We start from the raw sequence: 21573 nt of genomic DNA, 5'->3' as shown, positions 1-21573 counted from the left end.
GGTTTAAGATGGAATAAAATCCTTCGACAATCATAAAGAACAGATGAATTATGGGGATCCGCAGTCACAATTGTTATTTATAAACCTTTTTTCACCAAAATTCTTTATTTTGTAATCATTGTAAAAAAAAAAAAAAAAAAAAAAAAAATTATATATATATATATATATATATATATATATATATATATAATCCCATATATACGGGGATATGGTACGATTTTCAGAGGGAGACTGTCACTAGCTTTGATCGGACATAATTTTCGTACGATTGCTGTCAGGGGCAGAACATCGGCTGATCTATTCTTTTGTACTTTATTTGATCGGAATGGTTAATGGCAGGTCGGGAGATGGGGAAGTTTTCTTTGCGTCTATGGCCAGCTTAAAATTTATAATGAAGCAATAGAATTCATAATGAATGAGATGAAAATTGAGTGTAGGACTGGCCAGATATGGGATGACTTTTACGTAGCATCTTAAATATATTGCAATATATGGACAAACAATCCCTGTTTTGTTTAAAGGGTAAAGCATTTTTTAGTAGTTGTATGCACAAAATGTCCTTAGTCCAACTGTTTGCACTCTGACTGTGTTTATTTCCTGGGTGCAAGGTAGATCTGTATTATATGCGTTTCTATAAGGACCAGCACTCCAGTTTTTCTTCAAACAATGTGATTTATTTCAACATGCTGTATCCAACATTTTGGTCCCCACTGGGACCTTTATCAAGGATGCCACGCCCAACGAACGCCAAATGAATGCAGTTGTTGCATGCACTGATGCTTTTTATAGAAAGGTATTTGCATCATTGTGATTCCCTATACTCGTGCTTCGCACCACTCCACCTCCTGTTCCGAATTACACACAATTGTACCTACTGATGCAGAGGAACCTTGGAACTACCACCACCTTCAAGACATAGGAGACTGGTACCAAAAAATAATTTTGACACAAGTGCAGGAAAGGACATGCAATGTGATACAATTTTCAGGCATTTGTGTCCAATTCAAGTCCAAATGCAAGAGTGAATGCATTTTTTAAATGCATCTGATGAAATTCCCAGTCGCAAAAAGTGCTGTTCTGGGTAAAACACACAGTGAATTGCATTCCAATGCTGCACTTGCATTCATAAATTACTCCTCTATTCTTGAAACAGATTAAGTAACTATAGACATAAAAGTTTTCATTTAATTTTACTTAAAGGAGACATATTATTTAAAAAAAGAATGTGCCACAGCATTAAATGCTTAGTATAAAAGGAATTTGTTGTTTGGTAAAAATTTCTGCAAAAACCCTACTAGTCCCTCCTATCTGTTCCACTTCCTGCTGCCTCCTTTACCAGGCTGTGCAGGGAAGACAGTGGCACTCAGTACACTGCACTGTAGGGTAGGAACCAATCAACAGCTAGGCTGACCTGATAGGGAACTGAAGCATTTTTTTTGGATGTGCGACTGCAGGGCTGTGATTGGTTGTCCCCCTCATACCGTGTTTCTGGCAGAGACATACCCACCCTTCATTTGAAACAGGGACCAGAGAACATCTATGGGGATCTCAAATAAAAGGGCTAATTTTGAAAACAATATTAATTTGCAGCCAAAATTAAAACCAGCACCATATAATATACATTATTGCCTACAAAATTAGGGAGGGTTTCATTGATCCTATATGTCTCCTTTAACCAGATTTGCCGCAGGTCAAAGTAAATCAGTAACAGTATTTGCATGGACACATGGGCTTGTTGTTCTTAAAAAAATAGAAAATGATTTCACAAACCCCAAAAGGTTTGTGTGAAATATATTTCTATTCCCCACTCGACTCCAGTTCTGCAAGGTTATTGGTTATTATGGCTTGCACACACAATGAAGGGAGAAAGCTGAAAACAGCAGAGACAAGGTAAATCAGAAGATTGCACACTATAGACTCAGAATAAGACACAAGAACATTCCCATTAGCAGCGCCGGAGGTGAGTCGGGATCATTACTGGGATCATTATTGGATTCCCAGGGTAGGGTGACATTGCAGACTCTCTTACACAAAACAATCTCATGCTGCCAGACAAAAGCACTGATATTACCAGAACCGCAGAACAATATGGAAGTGACCTTTCAATGCTAAGGGACTTGCCAGATAGAAATGAAATAACACTTTGCTTCCTGCAGAGAGATATAAAGTAGATCAGTAATATTTCCGCACTTTAATGCACAGCACAATCTAGCCGGGTGTGGAGGGGCCCCTTCCTGATCAGCAGGCACCAAATTCAAGTAAGGGGAGTGAATGGAAGGCTGCCAGGTGCTTGCTGGAATTATTGTTCTGTATAGGAAATGCCTTTAGTCCAGGGACATCAAAGTCGCACCCAAATGCCTCTAATCCGTCATATCAAACTTCTGTAGTCAATACAATTCTATCTAAAAGTTGCTTACACAGTAGAGGATCCACTAGTTTAGTATGGGGATTTGACCACCCTAATACATATTGATCATAAATGCCGTTATTTTGGTCCCCCCACCACACACACACACACAAGGGAATAGACCAAATCTACCCAATTATAAGCACCTTGACTAGAGTACTGATAAAGTTAAATTCAAGTGGATAACTGATCCAGTCCAGAAAGGGAAACTTATATAGGAAATGCTGATTTCTAAATTCTGATTTCTAAATTTCTGGTTTCAAAACTATATGGGAATTCTCTAGTTTGAGGAGGGTAAATTCATATGAGAAGAAGCTCTAGAAGGAGATCTAATATATATGGAACATAGCTGTGTGGGAAAATCTTTCCAGTCCAAAAGAAATCAAACTCATACAGAAAGTACTTGTCCCTGCTGCCCAACGTCATATCTGAAGTTGCTATAGTTCTATGATATAACATGTCATGCATGTAAACGAATGCCTCTACTCCCTCGTGATCAAGCTCATATATATTCTAGTCCCTAAAGCACAAATTTATATGCAAGATGGCATATCCCATGACATCATAGTTGTATGGTAAATGTGTGACATCATACATGGCAAATGCCTGCTGCCCCTAGAGATCAATGGGAAATTATGCTAAGTGTGTCTAATCATATGCCATCATAGTTGTAAGGCAAATATCTGTAATCTCTACATCATAGTTATATGGCAAATGCCGCCATACCAAAAAATTAAAGTGTTTTGAAGGAATGACAATAGAATGTACTGCTGCCCTCCACTAGTAAAACTGGTGTGTTTGTTATAAAACAAAATTACAATTTATATTATCAAGCTGCTCTGTAGCCATGGGGGCAGCCATTCAAGCACACTCTGAAGAATCACAGAGTTTATCTGTTATCTGCTGTGTGTCCTGTGCCTTTTCTCCTTTTTCAGCTTTGAATGGCTGTCCCATCGCTGTACAGCTTATATTATAAACAATAGCAGTATAGTATAGTATAGTATAGTTAGCACAATAGTTGTACCAGCGCAGGGCAACACTACAATATATCTTCATTACTTTACAATACTTTCATTTTTTGATGTTATTGTTCCTTTAATGGAACAAATGTCTTAGCCCCATTAATTTACAATCATATGGGGAAAGGCTATAGTATTTGAAGGTTAAATTCATATTGGAAATTCCTCTAGTCATAATCAAGTTCTAATTGTTTTGGAAATGCCTCTAGAAAAAGAAGGTATTTTATTGAAAGGAAGAAATGACATTAAACCCATAGGGGCAGATTCACTAAAGGGCGAAGTGACTAACGCTGGCGCAAATTCGCCAGCGTGACGTAATTTCGAATCTTCCAATTCACTAACGGGTGCTGTCGTAAATTCGCTAGCGAAGTAGATCTACTCTAGCGCTACTTTGCACCCTTACACCAGGCGAAGTTGCGATATGGCGAATGGGACGAAACTACGCTAATTCACTAACTTGCGCATTTTACTGAACGTTACCTCTTGTGCCAGACTTGCCTTCGCCACCTCAGACCAGGCGAAGTGCAATAGCGTAGATAGGAATTGCTTCAAAAATAGTTGAAATTTTTTCAAGTCCCAAAAAACGCTGGCTTTTTTCCCATTTTTAAGGGTGACAGGCTGAAAAAGATCGTACATTTTTTTGGGGGTACCCTCCTTCCCCCCTACATTTCCTAACATATGGCACCTAAACTATACAGTGGGCACATGTGTAGGGCAAAATAACAACTCTATTTTATTTTATGAAGCTTTCCCAGGTTTGTGTAGTGTGATGTATTTGCTGCTACATATACGTCCATTCAACTGTAACTTGGCGCCGTATGCAAATTAGGCATCGCTAGCGTAATTTCGCTTTACTTGACGAATTAATGCTTGTGCAAATTCGCTACCGTTCGCCTCCCTGAGCGCAACTTCGGATTTTAGTGCATTAGTGGCGCCCTTGCGAAAATTTCCCTGGCGAAGTGCGGCGAAGGCGACGCTAGCGCATTTTCGCTGCTTAGTGAATTTGCCCCATAGAGTTTAGGGGAAGTGTTTTGGCACAACATTTCCAAAGGAATCCTATGCGTAACCCTATCAGGCAAGCACAATGCAGACTGACAAATACAACAATGGGTTTGTTCCTGATAATGGATATGAAAGAGGTTCCCTGTGTTGCTTCTTTACAGGTACTGGGAATGAATGTGCCAAAACATAGCGGCACCAGTTAGAGCTGCAAGCTCTCTGCAACCAACAATAGGGTATAAGGTGTTCTGGTGCAGAGACAGAATCTATAAAGTGGGAAGGGAACTACATGTAACCGGAGAAGAAACATTTAGATCCTGTGAAGCTGAGAATCATCCTCTGCCACTTGTTGGGAGATAAGGGAACGGCTGCTTTGTTGACCTTGTTCCAAAAAACGAGGTCACTGCAAGCACAGACAAAGCAGGTGGAATGACATTAGAGACAAATATGTGTTTGTCAATGATAAAACTTTGAAAATAAATCTCCCTAGATACATTAGAGGTTCAGATTCCATATCCATGTATCTATAATCCGTAATGTGGTTTTACTGAATAATCTGGAATACCATAGAAACTCTTAATACAAGACATTAACAAGATTAAAAAAAACAATACAATAGCAGGACCATTAAGAGAGGTATGGAGGAAGACTAATCAAAGGAGAACTCCTTTGACTGCTATTTTGGGAATGGAAGTCTATGGCACATTTAGGGGCAAATTCACTAAGTTGAAAGGACGTATATGTTGCAGCAAATACATTACACTACACAAGCCCAGGGAAGCTTAATAAAATAAAATAGAGTTGTTATATTGCACTACACATGTGCCCAGTGTATAGTTTATGTATCATATGTTAGAAAATGTAGGGGGGAAGCTGGGTACCCCAGAAAAAAATGTACGATCTTTTGCAGCCTATCACCGTAAAAAATGAAAAGTTTTTTTTGGGACTTTTTCAACTGTTTTTTGAGGAACTCCTATCTACTCTATTGCACTTCGCCTGGTCTGAGGTGGCGAAGGCAAGTCTGGCGCAAGAGTTAATGTTCAGTAAAATCTGCAACTTAGTGAATTTGCGAAGTAACGCTCTTTCGCCAGAGTGAAACTTCGCCTGGTGTAAGAGTGCGAAGTAGCACTAGAGTCTATCCCCTTCACTAGCGCTCCTTCACAGCGGCCATTCAGCGAAGTACCAAAATTACGTCACGCTTGCAAATTTTGGCAGCTTTCGTCACTTTGCCCTTAAGTAAATTTGCCCCTTAGAGTCTAATCATTCCTGATAGCAATTGGAGGTCATTTTGTGTATTCATATGAAAGGGCTTATTTACTTAACAAGGGGCAACATGCAAAGTATAAAAAAGGGCTCTGGTTTTTTTTGCATGTTGCCCAGTGGGTTCGCACTACTAGGACAAGTTTTGTGCTCCTAGAAGAGCAATGAATACATCGCATGCTTCTGGAAGTGCTGTGTTCAGAGATGGGAAGGCGGTGAGCAGCATGTACAATTTATGTGTCCCCTGGATTGATCCCCTAGATTGCATGTCATTCGGGCATTTTAGTTACAGAGCACAAGGATGCAGGAGAGCCCTGTATTTAATGCTTAGGCTGCCTTTTGGCCAACAGCACTCTGCTCTGCACCTTTTACCAGATATAATGAGCATAGTCAATGCTCAGGATGCAAAGTGTCTGTGAATGAGAATAATAATGCAGCAGGCAAAATGGCCAAAATCGGCACAGGTGACATAAGCCTAACTAAATACTGGAGGTTGTATTTATAAAGAGATATAAAAAAAAGCATCTAAATATGGCAGTCACCATGGTACACAATGTCAAATTCCACATATTAAACTAGTGTTATGCAAATATGATCTATTCACTTCAGTGGGCTATTGCAGGTCTAGCGTCTAGAAAATAGTAGTGTAACTTTGGTCACGAAACGCGTTAAGCTGGTTCCTCTGCCCGCAGTTCCAATTTGTGTTTTAACCAGGACTAATAAAGATTCTACGTTTTATTACAAGTTTGGTTTCCCCGGCATCCTGCTTTATTGGCGCCTCACACACAGTCAAGTTTCTTCATAATTTTAGATTTTACCCTATAAAAATACCTTTATAAATCGACCAATTAGCTCTTTTCAATGGATTATTACATGACTGAAATGCACAGCTTTGTTTTATACTTAAGGACAAAGGAGCTACACAGTTTACACCTTCATGGTTTCACAGCCTTGAATCTCAAATGCTAATAGTGTGACAGCCGTAGGGGACTGAAAAGAAGTCACTGACAGGTCAGTGGAAATATTAACAGATAAGTTCAGACCGATACTGGGCAGGAATGCTGCCAGAACAGAAAAAGTGAATTATTGTCATTGTGACCGGCCGCTTGCCTGAGAAACCTGATGTGTTATTTATTCTTTGTTTATTGCTAAAGGAAAACCAGACGCTACTTAATAGACTGGCCCCTTCCACAGCCATCTTTCTACCATTTCGTATCACATTCCTGAGACCCCCAAAATGTTTTCTGTACCTTGTTTTCAAAAGCAAAGTAGAGGAGTAGAGTTGGTGGGTGGTATCTCACACTGCTTCACGATGACAGTTGTGACATCAATCATACACAGTTGGAGGTCTGAATTGGCTTCAGCCATGCATACTCCCATCAGGGGATGGGAGAATAGGACCTGAAGTGATGTGAGATAGCACCCACAACCCTGCCGCCCTACTATGGTTTTCTTATAATCTGGTACAGAGAACAGTGAAGTTTATGGGGTCTCCAGTAGAATGGTTTGGAAGGGGAAGAGAGGGCTCTGGAGGTGGTTAAACTATTAAAAATGGTTTTTATTTTCCTTTAAGGGCTCAGAATCCTGCAGTGAAGTATTGGATATCAGACAGAACTGTCGTCCATTGTCCAGTGGGTCAGACTGCTCTATTATACCGTTAGCTAGAATCTCAGCCATAAAGCAGGGCAGGATTGCTGCAACATTCACTTAAAATACTACTGTGTGTCTAGTGTCAATAAACCCAAGAAAGTACACTGTGAGTCTGTACTGTTAGGACACTGGGGTGTGAATATTCTAGTGTAGTTTATCAACATTTGCTTGTCCTTCACAAAAAAGTTTTTAGGATTTGTTCATGACAGGTCATGCAGCAGAGACAATTAGCAGTACAGGCTAATTCAAGTCACGGGTTGGAGATTCTGGGTCTACAATAGGGTGAACTCTCCCTTTCAAGGAGTAATAAACCCCAATATAAAATATACAATGATGCATGGATAATAACAAATGTGATTCAAAGCAAATATTTTGCATATGGTAATTACACATGCTTAATGATTTCAAAATTATATTTAAATATTGTTATTGAAAACATTATGTGACTGATCTTCTCTATTCATGGCACTGCTAGCCCTGACTGCGTGCACCTTTGCAACAATGCAGCATTAGTCGGCTCTCCTCCAACCCAGATTCCAGTTCCCACAATGCTTTGCATATATCATTGATTCTTCCTTTTTACAGGTGTGTTACTTACAAAACATGCAAGGCATTATGGGAAAAGAAGTCTTGCGGGAAGAGAGCCGACTACCGATACATTGTTTTAATGGTACCTGTTGTCAGGAACAGCAGTACAGGCAGAAACTGATTTTAATAGCTATTACATTTTCAAGTAACATTAAAATCATCAGGAACGTATAATTAATATATAATGGGAATATGCTTAGAATAGCTTTTACTTTTATTATGCAAAATGTTATATTTTGGATTTACATCCCCTTTATGAAGAATTCACCTCTCCTTGCTGTGAAAGCCACAGAGGCACACTGTACCAGACAGCCTTTGGGAGATCGATTGATCAATGTGGCCAGAAGACCAGACAGCTTTCATCAGCTAATTACAAATTAAGAAGCCATAAAGATTAAGAAACCACAAAAAGTCTCCTTGGCTAACGAATATGATGATGAGACACTATTTTCTTCTCAACTGCAGCTTCCCTTTATTTGCATCTCTACTGTCACGGCGGAGTCACCTTCCTTCAAGGGTACAGTGACTTACCTTCCAGAAGTTATCCACCTTGCCGTAGACCAGAGATTGGTTTTGCCGTTTGATGTCATTCATGTGTCGGATGTCGCTGGCGTTCAGGTGCTGCTCCACCACGAAACCCAGAAAGCTGTTGTCTGGAGTATGAGCTGGAAAAACAAGACATGCAACATGGGGTCTTTAATAAGGCTCAGATTAGTAATAGGCAGTTGGGGCAGGACCTCATAATAGTAAAGGCAATTGTTTGGTTTCTCACTTTACAAAATTGACTCCAACTCCCACCTATGTTTGTGGCGCACAATAAGCTATATCCTCATTCTGTAGTTTCTAAGGGAAACGGTATGGTAGATCCTACCCGCATTTATAAAAACAAATATATAGAGATGGAATGTTTTGGGCACACAATAAGCGGTACCCTCATACTGTACTGTCTAAGGGAAACAATATTGCACCTCCCTTCAAAATGAATACATACAAATATACAGAGAAAGAATGTTCTGTATTTGAATAATGCACCACACAAACTACACATTTGAAGAACTCCTAATTGGTCCCTTTTACTACCCTGAAGAGGATGGAAGAAATCAATTTACCAAGTATGCAGGGGGAGATGCCATTCAGCTAAGAAAAATATTAACCCCCACTTCTGTGTTTGTGATTGATATTCCCAACTGGCTCCCTCCAAGACACAGCTGAGCCACAGAGCACAGAAATAAGGACGGAGATATTTGCATTAGCAGCTTTAGGTCCTTTTTCTATATCCTTTTTAATGCCAAACTTCAGCACTAGGCTAGGGAAAGTGGCTGCTCTTTAGTGAGGGATGTAGGTAAATGAAGACAGAGCACATTTTTAAGGAGGAGAAAAAAAACCTGACTGGGAACAAATGCGATCGATAAAACAATTTGTATTTGCTCAGCCTGCCCGTGTTTTGACAAGCTAATAGGAGACTAATAAACTGCAATGGCCACGCATTACGTGGAAAACAGAGGGCAAATGCTTATTCGCAGAATGACGGCATACACTGAGCTACTGAGGAGTTATAGGTTATTAGGGGAATAATAAATAGATTTCTAGGCTTCAGGGACAATCTCATCGGAAAGAATGTGCATCATGTATAACTGAAGGACAACAGGGCTCATTTATAAAAGGCAGACAAAGTGCAACAATCTGGGGCAAATTGCCATGTTTTCTGCCTTCAGCACATCTTGTCCATCCTTGGCAGTGCATACTTCTGTCAGGCAAAACTCTTGAATTAACCTGCTAATGATCAATGCAAGCCAAATTCACATGGGTCTGGTGTGACACTATGACCCTTTTTCGATTATGGAAGTATTTTGGTCACAATAGTTGAAAACCAGCGCTCACTCTTTAATAGGACTCACTGCAAGTGAATTATTAACTTAATGATAGTATATTTCACACAGTTAAAGGGGACCCCCCTTCCGGTTTCAATTATTAGGTGTCAATTTCACACAGTTAAAGGGGAACTAACCCCCCTTCTGGTCAACTTCACAGTGTAACTCTGCACTTAAGCAGGAATGTAGAGAAATACACACTTACGGAACATGGTGTAGAACTGCTGAGGATTAAGGTTCCATTTGCCCCAAGGAGTTTTGTGGCCTTTTGACTGCGCGTAGTGGGCGTGGTTAAACTCTGGCTCCGTTCCAAAGGAATCAAGAACACGCAGCATGCACCTTAAAGAGATGGGGAATTTAGTTTCCTGATAATCTGCACACTGGATCATTGCATTGGGTTTACCTTTGAAAAAGGTCAGATTGCTGACCGAAACGTCAGGTCTTCCCTTTGTGAAATAAAAACTTTTAATTGATTTTTAAGCCCTGTGAGTCCGAGACTTTCTCCTGTTTTACATTTTTGTTCTTGGTTTGCACCCAGGCATATCCAGACCCGGACCTCAGGGTTTCCGGATAATGGATCTTTCCTTAATTTGGATCTTTATACCTGAAGTCTACTAGAAAATCATCTAAACATTAAATAAACCCAATAGTTTTTTTGATTAATAAGGATTAATTACATCTTCATTTGGATCAAGTTCAAGGTATTGTTTTATTATTACTGAGAAAAAAAGGAAATCTTTACAAATTCTAATTATTCATATAAAATGGAGTCTATGGGAGACAGTTTTCACATAATTCGGAGCTCTCTGGATGATGGGCTTCTGGATAAAGAGGTGTGGGGGGGGGGCGTGTGGGGTGTGTGTTTTTCTGCCTACAAAATCAAATTCTCTGTCTACAAAGTATGGGAGGTGTATTAATGGCTGTGGGCAAAGGGAAGGCTGATGGTGGAGAGAAAGTGAAATCTAGGTTGGGTAATGTGAAGAGAAGGCTAGGGCCCCATATAACCTTATTCCATTAGACCTGTGCTGCTCAGGGTAAGCTGTCTGCCATATTTCTCTCCAACCTATACATATTCCTACATATGACAGCAGAGATACTGCACCGAAGCAAGTGGCAGGTACAGAGGCTGCACAGATCTAGTGCTGCTATTATACATGCACAACCATTCTAACGCATTATAAACCCCTACAGAGTTTTTTGAAGCACAGAGGGAAGCTGTTCTGCTAAAGGGGTCATAAACCCTAGCAACAGGGAGTTCTCTTATGCAGATATGATGTGGAACTGCTACCAGCTTGGTGGAAAGGTATAAAATAAAGAGAATGTACTTAAAGCTGTCCACATATAACCCTAGGTGATGTGGTCACTGATGGTGACTGTAAAACAATCCAACAGGAACTGCACCCCCACCCGGATATGCTATTTCGTTATTTGCAATTGTCGTCTTGAAGGTGACAACCCTTGAGACCTACTTACACAGGTTAGACCTAACTAAACCCCTATCCTGGTTGTATACGATATTATCTACTGCTGGTCCCTCTCCCCTTGAGAGAGTTAAGGGCAAATGGCGAGACGATATCCCTGACCTGACTGACGAAAAGTGGAAAGATGCACTAAAGCTTGTAACGGAGTTATCTATATCTATGAGGGACAGGCTTATACAAATTAAATTTTTAAATAGAGTTTACTTAACCCCCTCCCGTTTGGCAAAAATATATGATAATGTATCAGATCTGTGCCCTAAGTGCAGAGTGGAACCTGGTACCATGTTTCATATCTTCTGGTCCTGTCCGGTAATTCAGAGCTTTTGGAGTGCAGTACTTCAATACTTGAATGAAAAGCTTGCACTACCAAGTATTCGTTCGCCAGAAAACCTGTCTGTTGGGGATAATAGAGGGCTTGCAGCTACGCTCCTATGTTAAAATATGCTACCTACAGCTCCTGTATTATGCCAAAAAAGCCATATTAATGCACTGGAAGTCACTCAACCCCCCCACAATACACTATTGGCAGAAACTGATAAATGACTCTCTCTCGAACCAGAAACTTACATATCTTTCAAGAGGCTGCCCTGGAAAATTTGAAGCGATATGGGGTGCCTGGCTAACTGTGCAATCTAGTTAACTGCCGATGTACTAATATAATGGTTGTGATATTTTATGCCTTACCCCCCTCCCCCCCTCTTTCTCAACTTTCTTCTTTACTATACCTTTACTCTTCTTCTAATTGTATTATGTTTAATGTTTAAAATTTCAATAAAAAAACTTTAAAAAAAAAAAAAAAAAGCTGTCCACATATACACAGGAAGATCTGCTCTTCATTTAATGTTGCCAAGTCCTGAGTGAGCATATTTTTGCCTAATTAGGGCTCCCATGTGCTGGGCTGAATAGCCAAGTAACAACCAGATGCAGACCCATTCAGAGAAGTTTTATAGATATCTGGCTAACCCCCAAACACCATAGTCGTGGCCCCAAACACAGTCCAATTTGACTGGGTCAAAAGCCTCCAACATAGGGGCAAATTCACTAAGCCGCGAAGCGCCGAACGCTAGCGTTAATTCGCTAGCGTTTGGCATTTTCGCTACTGCGCAAATTCACTAACGAACGCTGGCGTAGTTTCGCTAGTGTTACTTCGCAACCTTACGCCAGACGAAGTTTCGCTAGCGACGAAACTACGCAAATTCACTAACTTGCGCAGTGTACTGAACGCTACCTTTTACGCTAGACTTCCTTCGCCACCTCAGACCTGGCGAAGCGCAATAGAGTAGATAGGGATTGTTTAAAAAAAAGTCTATTTTTTTTCTAAGTCCCAAAAAACGCTGGCGTGTTTTCTACATGATGGCTGAAAAAGATCGAAAATTTTTTGGGGCTCCCCTTCCTCCTCCCTACATTTCCTGACTCATGGCAACTTACCTATACAGTGGGCACATGTGTAGGGCAAAATAAAATTTATATTTGCTGATTTGAAGGTTTTCTAGGCATTTGTAGTGCAGATACGTGTTCCTCCATTGAAATTTGAATTTCGCGCCGTATGCAAATTAGCCTTCGCTAGCGTAACTTCGCTTTATATAGCGAATCAACGCTAGCGCAATTCCGCAACCTTACGCTACCCCTGTGCGCAACTTCGGATTTTAGTGAATTTGCGGAGCCCTGGCGAAACTACGCCTGGCGAAGTGCGGCGAAGTTGCGCCTGGCGCAACTTCGCATCTTAGTGAATTTGCCCCATAATCCTGTGATAGGCCAGTTTTGGTTAAATGTTTTTTGTTGCACCTATTTTGGAAGTTACATTTTCTCTTTAAATAACTGAAACCTAAAATAGACGATAAGATCTCCAACAGTCACTTCTGAGCAATAAAACCTGTAACTTCCTTCTTCTGCACAAAGTTGCACCATGCAAGCTGTATTCTCAGAAAGTCTCTTCTTTGTTAAAACCACAAGACGTTGAAAGTTTTGTAAGACTTTTATTGCAGCCTCCTGTATCTGTCAGCACATCAAGGGACAGTCATCACCTAACTACGCCCTTTTCTAAAATTGTACTTATTCTCTTTCACAGAACTAATGAGGCCTCTTAAACATGGATTTGTGTCTGTTTACTATGTGTTTATGGTCTTATATAAATACATATTCAGTGCCATTGGTTTGTGTGCTAGTATTACTAAGGAGGCTATACAATAAAAGTTCTGTATTTGGTTTCCCTCCTTATTTTTTGGAATGCAACCTGCCTGTTTTATCTTCAGTTGACATCAGTTTTGACACTTTGTGAAATTCTACATTAGAGCACAACATTTATGGTTTTTCTGAACTGTAATATTTCAGCCACAACAAAACACACCTGTCTGTCAGCACCTGCTCCTAATGCTATGGAATGACAAGCGAGAGGATTTCAAATCAGTGGGTTTTTTTTTACTATTCACCCCATTGCAGCTGCACCTTTGCTGAAAGTGACATTTGTATTAAATTAATGAAAGGAGACTGAACTTACTGGTAATGAACCCAGGATGGGCCTAGAGTCTTTTTGAACTGTGAGAGTCCCACTATATCAATGTAAATGAGTTCCACCACTTTGTCTCCTTGTGTAGGGCAACCAGACCTGTTTCCTACCACTTTCTTCATTATCCTGTCAGAGAGATTTTTAAGAAGAGAAAAATGTCAGTTAGAGAAATGCATGTACTCAGAAAGAACTACAGTGTAAAAGGGCAAGGAAAGCCCACATCAACAATCTATTATCTCACTTTGATGTTAAGGGCACAGAATACAGCAGTGATTTCAATATTTGGTTTCAGACATGCAAGACAGACTTCCAGCTTACAAAGGGGCTTGTGTTTGCTGTGACAGAATGCTCTGTTATACAGATAGCTAGAATGTCAGCCATAAAGCAGAGCAGGACTGCTGCTTACAATGGGGATCAGAAAGCGTCACTGTGACAGAATGCTCTGTTATACTAATAGCTAGAATTTCAGTCATAAAGCAGGGCATGACTGCTGCTTACAATGGGTATCAGATAGGATCTTTGTGGTTGTAAAGAAAGTTAAAATTTCAGCCATAAAGCAGGACAGGACAGAATGTACTGCTTGCAAACTTTTCAAAATGTATCCAAAGTAATGTGTTATGTCTACCATTCACCCGCCACTTCACTTTTCCTGCAATGGTGGTGCTGGTCCTCCGTTTACCCCTTCAAGATCTCTCAGTAAAAGCAGTAAATTCATGGGTCCGCACACACACTATATATCTGCAGTCAGGGACGGGGTCCTGATGAAGGGAGGTTGGACCCCCTGAAACGTTGATCTTTGTGATGAAATATTAATAAAAAGAGGGGCCACGTCCCCGACTGCAGATATATAGTGTGTGTGCAGACCAGTGAATTTACTGCTGTTACAAAATGTATCCAAAACCACTTTACAAAACATTAATGGCTGTTGAGCTTAGGTGTATAATGACCTTTCAAAGAACTCTATGTTGAAGAATTAATGGCATTTAGTGATCCCCTCAGCTGAGCAGAGACAGCAGGTCTGTGTGACTTAATGCAAATTATTTTTGTTTCAGCTCTGCTGAAATATGAGCCAAAGTCTACTGGTTCCAAAAAAGCATTTGACAGTTCCTTCATTGCAGATTAATAGAGCCCAGCACAGAATTTAGCAGGAGACATACAGTATAAATTTGTAGCCAATCACTTAGCCTCTAACACTGGACACGTAATGGATAAGTACAAGTACTCACCTAATGAGAAATGGAAGCCATAACATACAAATCAAATCACTTTAAAACTGCCACTGTTGTTCACTTAATATCATCATCAACTCTGCTCTACTTTTATGAGTATAAATAAAACAGCACGTGGCATTATTTCATAGTGTAGCCACTAGTTTCGACTCCTGTACCCATGGTAAATTGTAGGAAATGCTCGGTGTAAGGAAGGCACTGGTGTAAAATGTGGACATTGGTCCAAAACAAAGAATGAGTTTTGATCATTAGTGCCCACATGTGCTTGCCATAAACAAAATATTTCCTATGCTTTTGACAGCATATATGAAGAAAAGAGAATAAAAGGAAAACTTTAACCTGCATTGCACCCCCCCCCCACCCCACATCTCCCTAACAGCAGCAAGCACCTCCTGCTAAGACAGTCAAGATACCACTAACCCGTGCTGAAATGCAGAGCTGCAGAGCTCTCTTAGTGATTGGCCACTTGACATACAGTCAACTACTTTATGGCTGCAATTGAGCATATGCACTTACAGTCAATATAATTCTTGCATGCGCCTATTCAGCGTTCACAAGATAACTCGGCAGTGCAACTCTACATTTTCAGCATTGTTATTCTTGTTGGCTGTGGGAATGGAGGGGGTCACTGGTTTTCCTTGTGTTCTCCTTTTGGTCTGCAGAACCCTACACTATGCAGGTGTAGGGGCAAGTCCTAGTCTGGAGTCCCCCAATGAATCTGATACTGCAAGCCGGGGGTACCCTTTACTACATTATATAATTGCACAAAAGGAGTTTCAAGCCTAGAGTATTTAACAATTGTTTATGCAGCTGAAATTCAGATTTATTTATTTCTACAATATGACAGATCCCCCCCCAGACTGCTTTCTCTGCCTGCGCTGTGGCTGGAGAGATGAAAGTAATCTCCTTACTCTTTCAGCTCGGCTATTGAAGCAGAAATCCTCACATCATGGCCCAGTAAGTAAAGCGATGTAATTAAGTCACTCCACTGCACTAATTCTCCGAGAGGGCCACCACTAAATGCATTTTCGGCAATCTTGAATCCGGATTCCTTTGTCAGCAACCCAAGATGAATGAGGATCTGGCAGGGGGAAAAAAAGGGAAAGTTGTATTGATGGCTTTGCAATATAATTATATATATATCGCACAGTCTATTTGTGAAAAAGCAGGTAAGGACGGAAACGCAATGCAGTGCAATAATATTGAATTACTGTAAAATAAACAGAAATATGATTATATAAAAATGTCATGTGTTTAAACTACCAAACTTGGTTTGTATAGATTTTTGTCCTGAATAATAAAAAGTCACCCCCATGTTTTTGAGAACTTATCAAAAACCTTTATCCTAGATTTAAATAAATCATTAAAGAAGCTCATGTCCACACAACTCATCCGGTAACATCTGCCAACTCACCTTTTTTCTCTTCTGCTTCTCCAGATTCTGCTTCTTTGCCAATGACTTGATGGCTTCTATCCAAGTGTCATCCATCCTCCTGATTCGCAGAGTCATCCAACGAAATTCCTCGTGTTTTGCCATGACTTTATACAGATCGTCAAAATCTGTACGGATTTCAGCCTGAAAACAATAAATAAAGCAATCAGCCTAGGGACTCCTTTTTTACATATTACCTTCAGTTCTCCAGCTGTTAGTACAACATGACTCCCAGTATGCCCTGCAACTCTTGACCAGATGTGCCACACATTTTCACCATAAAAAGTAGTCGTGACAAAAGACAGACCTGGGCCTTTAATGGTCCAACCAGCTCCATAAATCACATTCTAAAGCAAGGCTCACCTTTTAATGGAAACTCCTGCAAGCACACTTGTACATTTACACACACACACAAACCAAAACTCACTTGCATTATGGAAGGCGCAGAGAGAAAATATAAAAGATATATAAATCAGTTTACCAGATTCTTTCTATCTGCTTCTTCATTAGGATTCACAGCTCTCCACGGCAGTCGGGGGCACCAGTTTTCAACCTGGAAAAGTAAAGAAATGTTAGAAAAGAGAAAAGGAGATTAGCACACAGCATGAATACACAGGCTGTCTACAAATGGATGAATCACCCGAATTTCCCACTAAAGCTGGTCAAGCTGCCATACAGGTTGTGAGGCTGGTTGAATTTTTGGGCCCAGGCTAATGATATATAGGGAACCACGAAAACTGCTTGGCAGAGGGACATGATTTGCCAGTTGTCTCAATGGATACATGACTGAGCACCAATAACAGTTGTCTATGGCCATGATTTTGGTGCCAAAAACAAACACAGCTAAGTTGACAGCAAAGAGCAATCCTGTGTTGGTTCACTTTAGGTCTCTGCCATATATACTGTATATACAGATTATTCTGGCTTCTCCCATTGTACTCATCTGTATTCCCATTAGCACACCCTCCATATAAAGCAGCATATTTATTATGCTGTGTAAAAAAACAGCAGGATAATACACCACATATTGCCAGGCTTCGGCGCATAAAAAAGGGAGTAAAATATTTATGAGTTTTTTCTTAGAGTGACTACTGCTGGAAGCCATGGAAATTAAAGGCGGAAAATCTCCCGTTTGTATTGCGCAAAATTACACACAACTTGATAAATTGGCTGTTTATTTTACACAGCTTTACACTGTTTTTTCAGCCAATTTAGTTTTACACAGAATAATAAATATGCCCCAAAAAGTACTGTGCAGCTGGGATAACTTGTGCACTTGAGAAATGGGGTCCATGGGGTACATTTTCCTCTTAAAGAGATACGGACACCAGAAAGTATACCTTTTTTACATCTATCTTAATATTGGCCTTCCATGCTACTTTTTTGCTATAAAGTATTTGACCAATGCTTTTAAATTACCTGTCTTACCTGACTGTGTTTGTCTATGAGGGGGCTGCCATACTTGTGCAGCAGGAGTCTGTTAGCATTAGAAACTTTAACTGACAGGCTGAGACGGGAGAGTCAGGTTGGCAAAATAGTCAGGTTTAGGAAGTTCAACTAACAATTACTTACAAAAACAGACCTCTCAGAAAAACATGACCTATAGGTAACTTTTAATGTACATTCATATTTTAAAAAGTCGTTTTTTAGTATCAGTATCACTATAACAAACAAAAATGTCACTAATTTAAGTTTTAAAGTTTTTGGATCCTAATTATAACACTGCAATGCCTCGGACAAGGAAAGTAACATGTGCAATGTGAGCTGATGTAGTATGTTATAGCCAATGTGTCCAGGAAGAATAAGGGGTAAAATAAGAGCACCAAAAAACTGTTTCTGTTAAACAAAGTTCTGTTAAATAATATAATTATAATAACTATTTTATACAAAACATTTCAATATTGTTTTCTTTCCTGTTTGGGCAGACGCATGCGCAGTAGAGTGAAGGCTGAACTTAGAAATGAAAAGCTGGCTTTTTCACTCTAGTGAACATACCCGTTCTCAGAGAAAATAAGGCAGAAGTGGAATAAAGATTGTGCTGAAGCTATTATAATCACGAGAGTGTGCATAACATTGTGCACATCCCCCAGTGACTGTAACTTTAATTATCAGCAGAAAAAAACTAGAATACTTGGAAAATGGCACTGCTGTAAAGGCTTCATTTGCCACTGTAACCAGCCCACTCTGCACATCTGTCTTTAAACACCCCCTAAAATAACATTGAGAATACAGGTAAAGGCGACCAAGCTGCTATGATTACAAACCAGCCTGCAGGTGAAAAAATACAGCATATATATAGATATAGATATAGATCTATCTATATCTATATATATATCTATATCTATATCTATATCTATATATATATATATTCCAAATAGTTCAGCACACTGAACTCCAAACGACTGATCCAACCCTGACCCGCACCCAACCCTAACCCGCGCCTGCCTGCACCCGCTTCCGGGGGTCCTTTTATAGACCCGCGCCACCCTGCCAGCTGCCACCCTGCGAGCAGACACGAGACTATAAAACCGGAACCCGGAAGTCGGATGCCGCCATTTGAATGCCGCCACCCGCGAGGAGCACTGCGAGGTCGACCCGAACCCCCCGGAAACCCGCGGGTATCGGGTCGGCCTGCACATCACTAGTCTGGAGCCTTTGTCAAAATGCATCACCATAATTAAAACTGACACAATTACACAATTTTAAAACCAAATAAGCTCCACCTAATTCATGACATCACCAACAAGTGTGTTTCTTACTTAGTTAATCAGTTAATAAAATACTCAGTAAAGCTAATTATATAGCCACAGCAAATGAAAACATTTGTAGCAAGTGGGGCAGGTAATATTAGATATAAATGAATATAGTTATGTACACAGAGCAACACCCACATTTTAATCGCTTATCCAAAAAACAGCTAAAAGAACAGTATTAATTAATTCCCATAGGGGACAATCTATCCAGTGTTTTGATCCAAAAAGCTTCACGTTGTAATAATTTGTGGGATCTGTCACCTCCTCTCCTAGGCATCGGAACATGATCAATTGCCATATATTTAAAAGTATCTAAATGGTGCCACACCTCAAAAAAATGTTGAGCAACCGGTTTGGTGGTTTTCTTATCTCTATAAGCTACATTAATGGCTGACCTATGAGCATCAATTCGCAATCTCAACATCAAATCAGTTTTCTCCACATAAGATAATCTGCAAGCACAGGAGAAGCGAAATTGCTTCAGAAAGGGTTAACTTTTGTACCATCTGTGAAATCTGATAAAATTTGATCATGTTCCGATGAGTATATATATATATATATAGACAAATACAAGGTTCCTCTGCACTCAACCCATTATCAATATATTTAAGACAGAGACATTTTGTGCATACTGCTACTGAAAAATGCCTTACCCTTTAAACAAAACAGGGATTGTTTGTCCATATATTGCAATATATTTAAGCTGGCCAACTACGTCAAAGTCATCCCATATCTGGCCAGTCCTATGCTCAATTTTCATTTGATTCATTAAGAATTCTATGGTTTCATTATACATTTTATAAAAGGGACGAATATGTTTTACATATCTGGCCAGTCCTATGCTCAATTTTCATTTGAATCAAATGAAAATTGAGCATAGGACTGGCCAGATATGGGATGACTTTGACGTAGTTGGCCAGCTTAAATATATTGCAATATATGGACAAACAATCCCTGTTTTGTTTAAAGGGTAAGGCATTTTTCAGTAGCAGTATGCACAAAATGTCTCTGTCTTAAATATATTGATAATGGGTTGGGTGCAGAGGAACCTTGTATTTGTCTATATGTATTTTGTGGTCACACCCTCATTGCACCCCCGCCTAATGATTTTAAAAACTAGTGGTGAGCACAACTTTCCCTTGTTTGTTATAGTACTACAGGAGCAGTGACCAGCTCCATGTTGTAGCTCCCACCCTCTCCAACTATAGTCAGGTGATCCCACTGGTGTCTAATAAAAGGGCAGCCAAGTTTGGGAGTTTTACTTTGAAAGCAGCTAGTAAGTTGCAGGTAAAACATATTCGTCCCTTTTATAAAATGTATAATGAAACCATAGAATTCTTAATGAATCAAATGAAAATTGAGCATAGGACTGGCCAGATATGGGATGACTTTGACGTAGTTGGCCAGCTTAAATATATTGCAATATATGGACAAACAATCCCTGTTTTGTTTAAAGGGTAAGGCATTTTTCAGTAGCAGTATACACAAAATGTCTCTGTCTTAAATATATTGATAATGGGTTGAGTGCAGAGGAACCTTGTATTTGTCTATATGTATTTTGTGGTCACACCCTCATTGCACCTCCGCCTAATGATTTTAAAAACTAGTGGTGAGCACAACTTTCCCTTGTTTGTTATATATATATATATATATATATATATATATATATATATATATATATATATAAAACTTTTTCTGGAGTGCCCGCACCTCTGACGTTAGTTGGTTGGAGGTGCTTGATCAATGTTTAAAGGTATAAAGAATTGAGGATCCGCACTCTCCTTTTCGTTTCAAAGTGTAACAACTTTTATTTCTTACATCACAATCCGACGTTTCGGTCCCTCCTGGGGACCTTTCTCAAGGATGTTGTTACACTTTGAAACGAAAAGGAGAGTGTGGATCCTCAATTCTTTATATATATATATATATATATATATATATATATATATATATATATATATATATATATATATATATATAGATAGATAGATAGATAGATAGATAGATAGATAGATAGATAGATATAGATATTTATTTATTGTTTTAAATAAAAAGGAAAGCAGAGCAGAGCATGGGAAACAACTGTTTTCCCGTTTTAGCTAAAGTCTGAATTCCCCTGGCTCCAAGTGTGTGAGGCTGGATCTTTTCCAGAACCAGACAGCCTGGGACCGGGTCCCAGCCCACGCTCTGGAAAAGTCCAAAAAGTAAACACTGAGCCTGAAGAAAACACATTCAAGCTGCTGCTGTTTCCTAGGTCTTTCCATACAGATCATATTTATCTAAACCCATTACATACCCCTCCCTCTGCAATATTCAAATGGAGTGAAATTTTGTGGCTATATTTCCCTCAGTAAATAGCAAGTTGGTGTATGAGCTGA

At 39.7% G+C, this 21573-nt stretch overlaps 1 protein-coding gene across 2 annotated transcripts in view; it reads right to left on the bottom strand.

Annotated features, from left to right (window-relative positions):
• The window catches only part of LOC108701278 (alpha-1,6-mannosylglycoprotein 6-beta-N-acetylglucosaminyltransferase A), an 87332-nt gene that overhangs the window by 12941 nt on the left and 52818 nt on the right, over positions 1-21573 (bottom strand). For both annotated transcript variants that reach the window (XM_018235681.2, XM_041577482.1), the window contains exons 6-11: positions 16924-16995; positions 16425-16586; positions 15922-16091; positions 13773-13907; positions 10000-10133; positions 8455-8588 (exon numbers count right to left, since the gene is read on the bottom strand). In XM_018235681.2, coding sequence (XP_018091170.1) covers positions 8455-8588; positions 10000-10133; positions 13773-13907; positions 15922-16091; positions 16425-16586; positions 16924-16995 — 807 coding nt within the window. The remainder of the gene's footprint in view (positions 1-8454; positions 8589-9999; positions 10134-13772; positions 13908-15921; positions 16092-16424; positions 16587-16923; positions 16996-21573) is intronic.

This window comes from Xenopus laevis, chromosome 9_10L (genome assembly GCF_017654675.1).
Source record: "Xenopus laevis strain J_2021 chromosome 9_10L, Xenopus_laevis_v10.1, whole genome shotgun sequence".
Lineage (NCBI taxonomy): Eukaryota > Metazoa > Chordata > Amphibia > Anura > Pipidae > Xenopus > Xenopus laevis.
This window is presented reverse-complemented; position numbering and strand designations above follow the sequence as displayed.